Source organism: Bactrocera tryoni, chromosome 5, assembly GCF_016617805.1.
Source record: "Bactrocera tryoni isolate S06 chromosome 5, CSIRO_BtryS06_freeze2, whole genome shotgun sequence".
NCBI lineage: Eukaryota > Metazoa > Arthropoda > Insecta > Diptera > Tephritidae > Bactrocera > Bactrocera tryoni.
In genome coordinates this window covers 72505626-72520356 of record NC_052503.1, presented here as the reverse complement: position 1 = coordinate 72520356, position 14731 = coordinate 72505626, and the positions used below count along the sequence as shown (strand labels likewise).

General features: G+C 33.4%; 1 protein-coding gene across 7 annotated transcripts in view; it reads left to right on the top strand.

Annotated features, from left to right (window-relative positions):
• LOC120779114 (calcium-transporting ATPase type 2C member 1) overlaps positions 1–14731 on the top strand; it is a 182783-nt gene that overhangs the window by 122348 nt on the left and 45704 nt on the right. For 5 of the 7 annotated variants that reach the window (XM_040111298.1, XM_040111302.1, XM_040111301.1 and 2 more), the window contains 2 exons: positions 8080–8395; positions 8861–9560. In XM_040111298.1, coding sequence (XP_039967232.1) covers positions 8080–8395; positions 8861–9560 — 1016 coding nt within the window. Of the gene's footprint in view, positions 1–8079; positions 8396–8860; positions 11581–14731 lie in introns of those variants that run through there. The other 2 variants (XM_040111297.1, XM_040111303.1) reach the window with 2 other exon arrangements.

Below are 14731 nucleotides of genomic sequence, written 5' to 3'. Positions count from 1 at the left end.
AATGATTATTGTCGCAATACGGAGGCGTTGCAGTCACAGTTGCACAGTTGCAATAATAAATGATGTCGTTGCATTTGTGGCACACTCAAAAGGGCACACGCAAGCAACAATGCCATGCTAGCCAATTGTTGCATAATTTACTTGCAATTGCGATTTCAATTGCTGAAATATTATTGCTGCATAAATGAAGTTGATGGCTACGTAGCGGAAACAATTAAAATCATTAAACTGCTGGAGCAACACGCAAAGAGTTAATTTATGTTTTGTTGTGACATAAATGCCATTGGGAGAGAGCTCAACGGAATTGATTGTCTGGCATTGAATACTGCTGATGCAACATTTGTAGGAGGAGACGTATGGGTTTCATAGGTTTTAGCAGGTCAATTGAAAAGTCACAGACCTATCATAGTAATTTTCAAAATTGTTTTTTTTTTTATACAACATAGTTGCCTTCAAGGGTTAGACACTGATTTTAGCGACCCTACAACTTTTCGATACCATTTTTGTGGTGCGATTTCTCCTTTGCTTCATATCGGGCCTCAGTTTCGGCAATCAGCTCTTAATTCGGCGAAAATTTCTTCCCAGTGAGTATTCTTTTGAGGTCTGAGGACAGGAAATCATCGGTTGGGAACAGATCTGTAGAATACGGTGGCGGCGGAAGCAGTTCGAATTCCAATTTATGGATTTTTGCCATCGTTTTCACTGACTTTTGCCACGGTGTATTGTTCTTTTGAGGTCTAAGGACAGGAAATAATCTTTGCGGGACAGACTTTTGACACGGTGTATTGTTCTTTTGAGGTCTAAGGACAGGAAACAATCTTTGCGGGACAGATCTGTAGAACACAGTGGCTGCGGAAGCAATTCGAAGACCAATTTTCTTTTTCTTCAAACGCTGCATTTTTTCAGCAATTTCGTCCTTCAAACGGTCCAATAACGCCATAACCTTGCCAGCCAACTGTTGCGATCTTTTTCATACCCAAATATTCAAGAATGATATGTTTTACATGCTCAGTTGATATCTTTAGAGTCCTGTTATCTCGAAAAACTTTACTTCATGGTCATCTAAAATCGTTTTGTGACTTTTTTTTGATATTTTCATTGGTAACAACCTCTTTTGGGCATCTACTGCGTACACCGTCTTCGGTGCTTATCTTATCACGTCTAAACTTAGCAAAGTGTTCGGAAACTCGTCCTCAGGTCAAGTTTTTGCTTCAACTGTTCTTTTTCGTTTCAAAAGCAATATTTTATCATCACGCGACATTTCTTTTTATCCATTTTTTTTACAATAACAAAAGTTGCTTCACTCAAATCATAAGGGTTCAATGAACTTTTTGTTTACATTTAGCCAATTCCACAACCTTTTTACATTTAGCCAAGTCAACAATCTTTGTTTAAAAATCATGTGGATTCGATTCTATTAGCGCAATCGATTTGGCAGGCGGTGGTTTTCAACCTTTCCGACCTGTTCTATATATATAGCATGGGCTCTCTATACATATATCGTATATTGGTACTGCTATACATCGTTGCCCAATGTTATTAATGATCAATTTTCTACCCTTTCTCTAGTGCTTCAGCGTAACTTCCGACTGAGATAATTAGGCAAATATCAATTTTTATCGAAAATGAATGTTTTTAGCACAGTTAAATGAGATATTGTTGTGACAAAAATTCCTCAACTTCTTCAAATATAATATTATTTAATTAAAAAAATTCCTACCCTGCTTTTTTTTACCTCAGTTAAAAACTTCGCGTGTCTACTGTTTAAAAAATTTTTGCTCATTTATTTTTTGCAACGCATTTCTGACAATTCAAGTTAATTGTGCGTAAAAAATTAATTTAATTCCCTCAAATTGGCTGTTTGTTTGCCGTTAATGATAAGTGCTGCGGTTTTGCATTTAAAATTTCTTAACGTTATTTACACTTGAGTGGTTGAATCGAACACGTGCGGTGGCTTAATGAAACTCGCTGGCCATTCACACTCCATTTACACAGCGTTTACAATTTCATTAATACATTTTTTATATAAGTATAGGCTTACAGGAACCTTGTTAATGCCACAAGCAGTCTACTCTTAACTACAGATTTACTGTTATGACTCGTTTTAATCTCTTATGTCACAATATCGGCTACTGGCTGTAAAGCTAAGGCTGTCATAAAGAGATTGTATCAGCATTAATATGCAATTTCAGTGTAATTCAGTGTCTAAATAAATATAAGAACAAAGTGGAAAGTATTTTTCTGATAATGTTGAAGTATTTTTATTTTTTTGTTGTTTTTGCTGATAAGATTAGTGACGTAAGAGCAGCACCTGATTGAAGTGATTTACAGTTAATGATTGTCGGCAATGAGTGGTTGGGTTAGTTTGAGATGGTTATCCGTCAGGCTATGAGTGGTTGGTTTAATTTAAGATAGTTATCCGTCAGTATGCGACAAAAGAGGGTTGCTTTCAAATTTAAAACCATATTCAATAAAAACCCGTAGTAATTCTTTAAACAAAAATTTTAAGTTGTTTCTATTTTTGTAACTAATTCATACTAGTGTATGAATGAATAGTATCATGATCTCAACACTATTTACGATGCACTCAGCTTAAAAAGTTATGAAATATGTAGACATAATTATGAAAAAAGTGTCAGTACTCTGAATATTTAAACTTTAGTGCGGAAGTACTTGAGTCGTTAGAGATACTACTTATATCTATATCTCAATTTGCTCACTTATAGATTCCTATTGATTTCAAATGTGTATATATGTTTCTATGAAATGCTGCACAATTATTGTACAAATTGTGTAGAAGTGCATAGTGTAATTAAATTTTACAACTTTTATACTTTACACCACTTATTGTTAGTCATTGATCGTTTAGTTACATTAGATAAGGAAAAAGGTGTTACGCCATATAAAAAAACAAAATCAATCTTCCTTTTTGATTTGCATTTTTCCATTTCTGCAACCCTTTGTTTACATTTAGCCAAGTCTACAACCTTTGTTTTCATTTGGGGTTACCGACCTCTTTGTTTACATTTCATAAGTTTAATGACCCTCTTGTTTACATTTGGCTGAGAGCAATGACTTTCTTGTACACATTTAGCCAAGTCCGCAACCTTTGTTTACATTTAGTCAAGTCCACAACATTTGTTTACATTCGAGATCACTGGCCCTTTTGCTTACATATCATGGGGTCAATGACCTATTTGTTAACATTTTATGAGGTCAATGACGCCTTTGCTTGCATTTGGGGTGAATGGTCTATCTGTTTGCATTTAATCGAGTCCACAATTGCCGCGTGAGATCACCTCATTAGTTTTAAATCACATCATCGCGTAGCGAAAGTCACCCAAACACTGGTCATGCACGACGGTGCCTACTTTTCCTTACAAAGCGCCAGTTGGCAGCCAATTTCCGGTAAGGTCACCGCATGACTTTTAAGTCACATTGCATGAAGGCGCGAGAGTCACCTAAGCACTGGTCAGGCACGGTGCCTGTGTTTCTTATATAGAGCCAGCTTCCCGTAAGATCACCTCATGAGTTCTAAGTCACATCACATAGTGGATTGAGAGTCAATTGAGCATTGGCCAGGTATCGTGCCTGCTTTACTTACGTAGAGGCAGCTGGCAACCAGCTTTCCATAAAGTCACCTCGGTACCTTTAAATCACATCACATCGAAGTGGGAGAGTCACCTAAGCACTGGCCAGGCACGGTGCTTGCATAACTTATATAGAACCAGTTTGCAGCCAATTTCTCGTAACGTCACCTCATGACTTTTAAGTCACAGTTACGTAATAAAACTATTCAGCGGTTGCTTAAAAAAAGGAAATGGATTCTAAGACATGGGAAGTAAACGCTAAGTTAAGTTGAATTGTAGCTATCTACCAGAAACTCTCCACATATTGCAAATTTAAGAAGAGAAACTCATGAAATCTCTGACTTTTCTTCATGCAACTTATTTTCAAATGACCCAAGTGCCACTTACCGACAGCTGTGCCGCAAATAAAATTTCTTAAGCCATAAAAAAACACGCAATTTATATACTGTTACAAAGGATACATGCATGTATGTAGGCATGTGAGTGTAGATTTGAGAATTGCAATCATAAAATGTGCGAACATTTAAAATTATTGTATTACGAAAACCACTTGCTGAGTGCAGAGTGCATGCGGCGATTTAAAGAAGTGTGAGAGACAATTAATGTAACTCGACAGCGTTGCAGACAATAACAGGAAATACGATTACGCTTCCGGAGCAAAGTGCAGCGCAGAAAAGGAAGGATCATATGAATGTAATGCAATAGTGGCGGTGTCAGCTGCTTGTGACTCCGCTGTGAGTGTGTGCGTTAAGTTGATTTGTGCGAGTGCGTGCACGCTGCAGTGCGATTGCATTTGTGTATGTATGTGTATAAGTAGCATGTTTATATGAATGTGTATAAGTACTACGCTTGTTTGTTTATGTGTAGTGCAAAGTTAAGCTTTTCTGGCGTTTTGTTTTCGCTCGGTTTTGAAAACAGCAGGGCACCCAGCATGTGGCAGCGCAATAAAAACGTATAACACAAGGCAGCTGCATAAGCACAGCGCCGCCACGAGTGCAATATGAGACGCAGCACTTACTATATGCAAGTGCCGCATTAGAGTGGGACAGTATATCGCGCCTTAGTAGTAAGCTAGAGGCTTATAAGCCAGCGTAAAGCATATTTAGCAAGTCTTCGCGTTGGGAAATAACAAATTTCGTGAAAATATGCTCTTCTTCTCAGCATTCCGTGCGGTATTTCTTTGCGTGCAACCAGAAATATTTTATTCCCATAAACCACACTTTCCTCAAAGCACCAGAAATCCCTTAGATACAAACAAAACTTATTACTGAAACACTCTACCGCCGACATTCGTATTACCTCAACCCCCACCATGTCTCGACAGAACTGTTACATCACGTAGAAATTAAAATTCCAGCAGCAAGCGTTGCAGTGACTTTGATTTCGCGGCAGACACAAGCGTGGCAAAAAAGAACGCATGGACACGTTGTCGATAACATTGAAAAACGCCGGAAACTGCAATGAAAGCGCAGCCAAAGGAAAATGAAAAACTAATGAAAGAGACGCGCAGAAAACGAAGCCAACAACGGGCAACTTCAATCGAAGAACAACGCCCTGCCACATAATGAACTGCAAGAAGTCAGCGCGCGGCAGCAATCAGGCGGCAAACCTGCTGGCAAACTTATAACTACTTATATACAGTAGTATATATACTTGTGTACAGTAGTCAAAAAACTATGTGTACACTGTGTATCTGGATTAATCAACAACGAATTAATGTTTTTGAGTAGTGTTCATAGCTCTTTAATCGTAATAAAACCGAATTTCAGTGACCTGCTTACATTTAGCCAAGTCCACAACTTTTGCTTACATTTAGCGAAGTCAACAACCTTTGCTTACATTCCGGGTTATTTTACGTCCACATGTGAATATGGATGAAACATGGCTCCATCCATACCGGAGTCCAATCGACAGTCGGTCGAGTACACTGCACATGATGTAGCGAAAGACGGGAAGACAAAAAAGTTGGCTCTCTCCGGGAAATATCTTACGGACAATTCCAAACAATTTTTCTTAGTAGTTTATGGGTTTATAGCCGGTTTCGCGTCAGCTTTATTTAGGGCGGAGTTTTTTTTAAAGATTATAGTAATTTGATCGACAGTTTTTGAGATATCCGAATGAATTTTAATAAGTAGGTGCACTTTGGTATTCTATTTATCATTTGTCGGAATCGGACAACTATATCACGTATTTCCCATACAACCGATTATTCCGATTTTTTAAACTTCGCCTTAAAAATCGCTGGCTTGAAACCAGAATGATCTAAAAAGCATTTCCGAAATTCATGTTTTTATAGAAAAAATAAATCGACGCGCCTTAAGGTATACCCCTACATATCATCAGCTTTCCTTCGAAGTACAGTTTCAAAATTTAGTGTTGCCACCTTTCGCATTAATTACAAACAACAGGACGTCAAGGCATGCTGTCTACCGGATCTATAATAAGCGAGTGTGTTATTTTTTCCTTCAATCTATTGAAAATCTCTCGTTGATTGGTACGAAAAGAAGGTAGGTTGAGCTTATCTTCCAAGTATTGCAATAAATGCTCTATAGGATTTAATTAGGGCTTTGGGCAGGCCATGGTAGGAGCGTTATCGATTTTTGATGGAAATATTCTGTTGCAGTCCGACTTGTATGTTTAGGGTTATTATCCTGATGTTATATAAAGTTATTTTATAAGCCCATTTTTTACGCTGCGGGTTCTTAATTAGTACTCAGCATCCGCATGTAGTACTCTGTCGTCATATTGCTTTCGGCCAATGCCAGATTTGATAGATCACTGTAGCTAAAGCAACCGCGAACTAAAGCATTTCCACCTCCAAACTTTGTGGTGTCTTGAACGCACTTGCTTTGGAGTCTTCATGACTATTTCGCCAAACTTTTCACTCCTTTTTTAAACTCGAATTTGCTCTCATCATACCAAATTACTATTTACCAAAAACTTGTCGGTATTTTCTGGTAATTTCAATCGTGTCTTAAAGATCGTTTTGCTGCTGAAGGACTTTTTGATCTTGCAGTGGCTGAAAAATCCATCTTTTCAAATTCTCCCTTGAAATTTTTGCTCAGAAATATTGATTTGAATACTCCGCTGGATATAGCTGGATATACCTTCTTCATTTCTCTGATTATTTTAGTCACTTCGTGAGCAGCGATTGCCCTTGTGAGGTCTGATCCATATGTGTTCTCTAGTCCACCATTTTTCTTGTAATTTTGTATTACTTTTTGGCTTGAGTCGTTGGTCCTGTAATATTTTTCTGCGATTTCTTCGTGCCTCAGTTCATTTCAATGATCCTGAATAATAATTTTTGCAGGTTTTGGGATTACTAAATTAAATCTTTTAAGCGTTGAATTCTTGGGAGAAATATTCAGATAATAGTAAAAAATGTGTTGGTGTATCAATAGTTTTATCAGATACTGTATATACTACATATTATGTAATACTGCGCATTCCACGTTGCAATTTCACGTACTCCGCACCGTGTGGCAACGTCAAAAGCAACGCAAATGTGCAGTCAGAAAAAGCATTGCACTTCATTGCTACGAGCAACAACACAAAAGCGGTGAGCAGAAAAAGCGCTCAACATTTGCTGATAAGAAATGAAGTCGTTAAGGAAAAACAACTCGACAAGTGGTGACAGCGGTGGCGGGTAACGGCGTAGCAGAGCGTAAAAGCGTAAAGTAGCGTGGGAGTAAAAATTAAAAAAAAACGAGAAGACTCTTTAAAGGTCAATGCAAATATAGCGGGGAGCCAAGCGAGGGTAGAGGAAGGCAACAACCATCAAAGCGGAGTGTTAATGAAAAAGTGGCAAATGGCATTGCTGTTTGTGGCAGGTGCTAATGAGTAAACGATGAAATGAATGCGTCAAAAGTAAACAAAAGGAATTTAATGGAAATGGTGCTAAAGATATTTAAAGAGAGAGGTTGGTTGTTAAAAGTCGCTGGTTAATTAGGACAGCAAATTGTGGGAGCGAGATCGTAATGTAAAATATGATGTACTGGGAAATCATTACATATTTTATAGACCTCACTGAAAAGCCGAAAATATCGATCTCGGCTTTTCGCTGACCGATATAATACATTTTTAGGCAAGCCCTCAAAAACTGGTTGATCCAAAAATTCGATTGAGTCAATCATTTGTTGCCAGTCGAGCAACAGGCTTATTATTCTTCCTTAACTTTATTTATAAGAAATCCAATAAAAAAAACTCTTGTAATAGAAGTGAAGAAAGCAAAGAAGGCACTGATTGTCTTGTACTGTAGCATATGAGTCATTGGCAATAGGTAGGATCCTTCAGTGAAAGTAGTGCTCTTACCCTAGGACACCGTAGTTAGGCCTATTATTTTCTACAACTCAAGTTCAGTTTCAGACTTCAAGAATAAATGTCGATATAATTTTATATTTCACCTCTTATGTTCATCTTCTATATATTGTTTTACTCTCTTCTTCAATTTATCTTTTTCAAAAAACAACTGTCTCTTTCTCTTCTTCAGCAAATCTCATTGGCATCGATACTATTCATCAGCAGACGCTCTCCGGTCAAGAGATGGACCAACTAAATGAACATCAGCTCGACAAAGTCGCCAATAATGTGAGTGTTTTCTATCGTGTGACACCGCGTCATAAACTCGCGATCGTAAAATCTCTACAACGTACGGGAAATATTGTCGGTATGACCGGTGATGGTGTAAATGATGGTGTCGCTCTGAAGAAGGCGGATATCGGTATAGCTATGGGCAAGAACGGAACGGATGTCTGCAAAGAAGCTGCTGATATGATACTAGTCAATGATGATTTCCACACCATAATGTGAGTACATTGTTTTCGTATGATTGATTATATCTTGCTTTATATTGAATATCATTTTCACTGCCAAAATTATTCCCGCACCCATGCACTCATAAAATTCTTAATTTTCATTATGCCGCACTTTTTCAACATCTTTTTTATTTGGAAACATTAATTGCTTTTATATTACGCCTTTCCGCTCTCCATATGCACAACCAAGATCGCAACTCATCTCATAAAACTTCTTGACTCTTTACTACACCCTTACTATTATTATTTGAGCACTCATAAAGTTCTTAATTTTCGTTATGCCGCACATTTTCAACACCTTTTTTTTGTTTGAAAACCGTACACCACTATCATATTATGCCTTTCCGCTCATCACATACACATCCAAGATCGCATCCCATTGCATGAAACTGCTTGACTCTTTAGAAATATTTATATTTTTTTTGACGATTCTCCCTTCTCATATCAAATTCTCAGTGCTGCCATCGAGGAAGGCAAGGCTATCTTCTACAATATACGCAATTTCGTACGTTTCCAATTGAGCACCTCGATCGCCGCTCTCTCATTGATCGCGCTCGCTACACTCATGGGTATCGCCAATCCGCTAAATGCCATGCAAATCCTTTGGATCAATATTATCATGGATGGACCACCAGCACAATCGCTCGGCGTCGAACCGGTGGATCATGATGTACTCAAGCAGAAACCGCGTAATGTCAAACAACCGATGATAACGAAATCAGTGATCGTAAATGTGTTGCTAAGCGCCAGCATCATAGTGCTCGGCACGTTATGGGTATTTCAGCGTGAAATGGCCGACGGCACGATGGGCAAAACGAAGCGCGACACGACCATGACCTTCACATGTTTCGTCTTTTTCGATATGTTCAATGCACTGGCGAGTCGTTCGGCAACGAAGAGCGTCTTCAAGATCGGCTTGTGCACGAACAAAATGTTCCTACTTGCTGTCGGTTTCTCAATTATCGGACAAATGTTGGTCATCTATTTCCCCCCACTACAAATGGTATTCCAAACGGAAGCGCTCTCTGCCTACGATATACTCTTCTTAGTATCGCTCACCTCGTCGGTACTGATCGTAGCGGAGATTAAGAAGTGGTTCGAGCGCACCATGGAGCGTAAGATGTACAAGACACGTTCCGAGTTGGATTTCGTATGACAAAAAGCAAGCGCTGGAAGAAAATCGTCAAACGTAAAGAATGATTAAGCTTAGCAAAATACACACAAACCACAAACAAACAAACAACACGTAGCAAGGAGTGCGTTGGATGGATGGCACGGAGCGAACGAACTTGGGCGGGCGAATGATGACGAACGGATTGCCGTGAATGGAATTGGGGTTAGAAGCGTAAAAGTATAAAAACAAAGAAAACCACAAAAAAATCGAAAATGTTTAGGGTACACTGGGCGTAATTTTAAGCGAAAGCAAGAGAGCAACATGAAGTAAAACGAAAGAGAGCAAAACTAATACAATACTTTAAATGTCTCTTTAACTTTATATGGTTTACTTTTCATTGTAATTAGTTGGTATTCAAACGCATTAAGCGTAATGACTAAGTTAGTTGTTAGTTAGCGAAAATGGTGAGCGAGTTAAAGAAAGGATGCTTAAAGTGCTGTGCAGTTCCGGACTAAAAAATATGGAATTTGGTGAACAGGGTAGTGCAATTGGTAATATAATGAGGAGCTTCGATTGAAAGTTGTGAAGCCACATGACGAAATATTGGATATTTTTTTTTACTTTCTTAAAAGAATTTCAGTTCAGACGATTTTTGAGAGCTTACTTCTTTAATTTCTTTCCTTGTAAGATTGTTTTAATTTTCGTATAATACTTTTATTTAGTTCATTTGGTTGGAATTTTTCAAATTATTACACAACAAGGATGCCAACACTATGTTCGATAACATGTTAAAGTAAATCCAGTCGATTTTGATTAAGCGCGATGATAAAAGCTGTGCACATTATTCGAGACTCGAAATTATATTTTGTCTAAGCTTTAGCTTACACAACTTCTTTATTGGCGTAGACACTACTAATGTAGTTATAGCCGATTAGCTTACATATACAAGCTTTAAGTCAAGCTAGGAGCGGTATACTCAGACTCTTGCTAGAAAAGAATATATGTACTCAATTTTAAGTCTGAAGTGACCTAAAATATTGACATATCCTTTTTTTTCAAATTGAAAATGCCAAATGTCGCTAGAATCTTACTGAGGCTGCATTTGCGCAATAATGTTGCCAAGTTGGTAGCAATAAGTTATGTAGGTTCAAGTCGACTTGGGGTAATAGCAACCAGTTGAATAATTTGTTTTATCCTATGGGACTCAAGGTCCTATGTTGTTTCATCATTCAATCGGAAGCTTGAAAGCAGGATTTTACTAGTATTGACCAGATTTATGTTGTAAATGTTGCGCAACAATGTTGCTGTAAGTAACTTTTCAAGTTAAAAGTTGTTTCACCATACGAGACTCAAATTTGGTAATTAGTACACGACACACTAAGTTCTAAACTCAGTAAAAGTTTCATAGTTCTAAGTTGTTTTGCCATACAAAACTTGAAGTTGTTAATCGTTTTCCTATACCAGACTTGATTATCTTTTACCTACGAATATCTTTTGAGTACCTACGAGTATCTTTTGCCATACAATCGAAAGCGTTCAAGCAGGGTTTTACTAGTTTTGATCAGATTTGTATTGTAAATGTTGCGCAACATTGTTGCTGAAAGTGTCCTTTCGCTTTTATATGGCCATTTTAAGATTATAACAGCACTACAAGATTTGATTGGAGATTGTAGTATAGTTTGCATTCTTATTTATTTTTTGTTATAGCTAACTTGTTTTATCGATAGTTCTTTAATTTTGTTTTAAAATTAATTTATGAAAATTTTTTACATTTTTTTGTTGTGGTTATGTTGTTTTACTTCTTTTGTGACTTTTTGTTTCAACTTTGCGATTTTCTGGAAATGATTTGGCCTTTGTGAAAGCCATCACATCCTTATTTGCTCGCTTACTTTTAGTTTTGTATTGAATTAGCTTTAGGTTTAATTTCGATTATATAATTTAATGTATTGTGTATTATTTATAATTATTTTTTCTTGTTAATTTTCTCAGAAATCGTATTAAGTGCTTTCTTGAAGTAATCATAATGTTTTATATAAAGTTGAAATACAGGGCTTAACTTCACTTAGCATTAATATAGATGTATTTTTTTAATTAAAAAAATTATTATTATTTTTTTTATTAATTCTAACAATTTTGATTTTGTGTTTTTAATTATAATAAATTATAGCTGTTTTAATTATAGTTTTTTGAATTATAAAAATATTAATTTTTAATTTTAATTACTTATAATTTTTTTTTTTTTAATTATAAAAATTTAAATTTGTATTTAGTTGCAAAAATTCAACTTTTTAATCCTAAATAATTATAGTATAAGTTTATTATTATTATTTTAATATATATATTTTTTCAATTATAAAAATTTTAATTTCTATTTAATTACAAAAATTAAATTTTCAATTATAATTTTTTGTTTGAATTATAAAAGTTAAAGTTTTTTAAGCGTAAAAACTATATTTGTTAATTACAAAATGTAAAGTATTTATTAATTATAAAAAATATTTCTTAGATTATAATTAATTAAAACTTTTTATAAAATGTCAGTTATTTCATAATAATAAATAATAATTTTTGTATTATAATTTAGTAATTTATAGTTAGTAATTTAGTTTTTTAATAATAAAAATTAATTATAATTAATTATAGTTTTTTTTATAATAAAAAAATTTAAGTTTTTTTGCTTATAATTAATTGTTTAATTACATACTTTTTCTAATTATGATTAATTAAAACTTTTTTTTTTATTAGAATTTCAGTTATTTTTTATATTATTATAATAGTAAGTTTTTTTTTAATTATAATACAAAAACTAAAATTTTATAATATAAAAAAACTATATTTGATTATTATAAAATATCTGACATGTTAAAAAAACTTTTAATTAATTATAATTTAAAAAAAAATACAATAATTAAAAAAACTAATTAATTAATTATAAGTAAAAACGTAATTTGTATTTAACAAAATATTAAAAATTAATGTTCTTAATTATAGTAAATATATATTTCCTTTTATTAAAAAAAATATATTCAAATTTCAATTAATTAACTATATTTGCTCTTCCGATCTATTAATAAAAAATTATATTTTTTACTTATTATTATTTTTTTTAATTATTGTAATTTTGTTTTATAAAAATATCAGTTGTTTTATATTAAACAATCATATTTCTTTGTATTATTATAATTTATACTTCTTTTTAATTAAACAAATTTTCATTTTCTTAATTATACTTTTTTTATCATAATATATTTTAATATTTTTTTTGTTGTACAGCAGTAAGTTTTCTACTACTAAGTGCTTCCTTATTTTTAAAAATATTTCCAAATATACATACATACATACATATGTATATGTATATAGACTTCTCATAAAACTCTGCAGTTTCAACTTATTGTGTACTATTTGTTCCTTTTTTTCTTCGCAGCAGAAAACTTCTGTATTGAAATAAAACTTCTCTGATTCCAAGTATTTTTATACATTCGAATATGCATCTACTCTACTATATATCTGGTATATACCGGTTAGTTCTAATATTTTAATTTTAAACTTTCACATATTCCCAGGCGTTATGGCAACGCTGTAAATATGTTTTAAGTTAAGTGCGTGTATATATTTCACAATTTTCGAAATAAGCAACTAAATATTTCATATTTTTTTAAATTATTGTGATATTAAATTAAGTGCTCGAGTTTGTCGTTTATAAAAGTAATTTGTTGCTTTGAAAAAAAAAATAAAATAAAATAATAGTAATAATGAACTTTCAGTTGCTCTTAGTTTTAGTATAAATTGAAAAAAAAAATTTAATTTTAAATTAATTTTTAGTTTAAGTTGCTGTGCGGCAGACTTGTAGTGTTGTTTGAAATATTGATAAAAAAAAAATAAAAAATATTTAAAGTCTCTATTGTTATTGTTTTATTTTTTTTATATAAATTTATTTGTAAATATGTATTTATTTTATTTATTTATTTTTAATTATTTATGCGTATATACATACATACATATATACATACATATGTATATATTTATATACATTTTTTTGTTTGCTCTAATTTTTTTTTATAAATTTTCTTTTCCTTTTTTAATTTTATTATTTTCTTCTTCTTTAATAAGAAATTATAACTTATTGACTTAGTTGCAACAACTCCTTACCATATTATATATCCTTTAGGTATTATGAATCAAACAAATTAAGTTAGCTGGCAACCCTGGGGCTAAATAAATCGATATTGCACTACTCCCAAACGAACTGTGTGGAAAATGCGTGAAAATAATCAAACCAAACTAAAAAGCATACACTCTAAAGTAAAAAAAAACCTATACGATTTCTAAAAAGTATTTTCGAGCTAGTCCAAAAATTGTTGCAAGTGCATAATTAAGTGCAACATTCGACTAAAATTTTACCTAACCCTCTCAAAAAACCCCTTAAACAATTTTTGTTGTACCAATTTGGCCAGTCAGCCGGCAGATGATTGTGCTACGTTGTGTTGGTATGCGTGTGCGTGCGTGCGTTCGTAGTAATTGCAAGCGGAAAAAATTCTGAAATTAAAAGAAACAACAAAATTTGATGATTTAAAAAAATTAACTTCTAGCGCTGAGTTGCTTAAAATTTAAAAATAATGTGGCAAAATTAAAATGAAATTAATTTGCAAAAGTGTAATTTATTTACGCAAAATTTTTTGAGAACGAATAAAAAAATGAGTTGATAAAGGATAATGGAAAAGTATAATATCGAGCAGGATCAAAAAATAATATATAAATATTTTAAGAAATGATATATAATAAACACAATAAATAAGTTGAGTGAAGCATTGATAATGCGTGCTTGAAGAAATTCAATTGGAATTAATTGTTAAAAAGTAGAAAAGAAACAGTTGCTGTATTCGGAGTACACTAAGAATTTGACATACAAGTATGACAATTAAAAAAAACTGAATTTTTGATTTTGAAAAATAAAATACATAAAAATTAAATTATTTAAAAGCAGTTTTTACTAAACGATTTTTTGTTTTGTTTTCTGAAATCTGTGTTCTAGTTCAGTTATTTTTGAATGACTTATGAGAATATTCCATTTATTTTCGTTTCTGAAAGTTGTGCTCGAGTTAGTTTAATTTTAATTAATTTATGAATATTATGAAAACAAAAAAAATTATACTAAAAAATAGCACACATTTTTTGTTCTTTAAAAAACTTATATGAAAGCCAAGTTTTTAAAT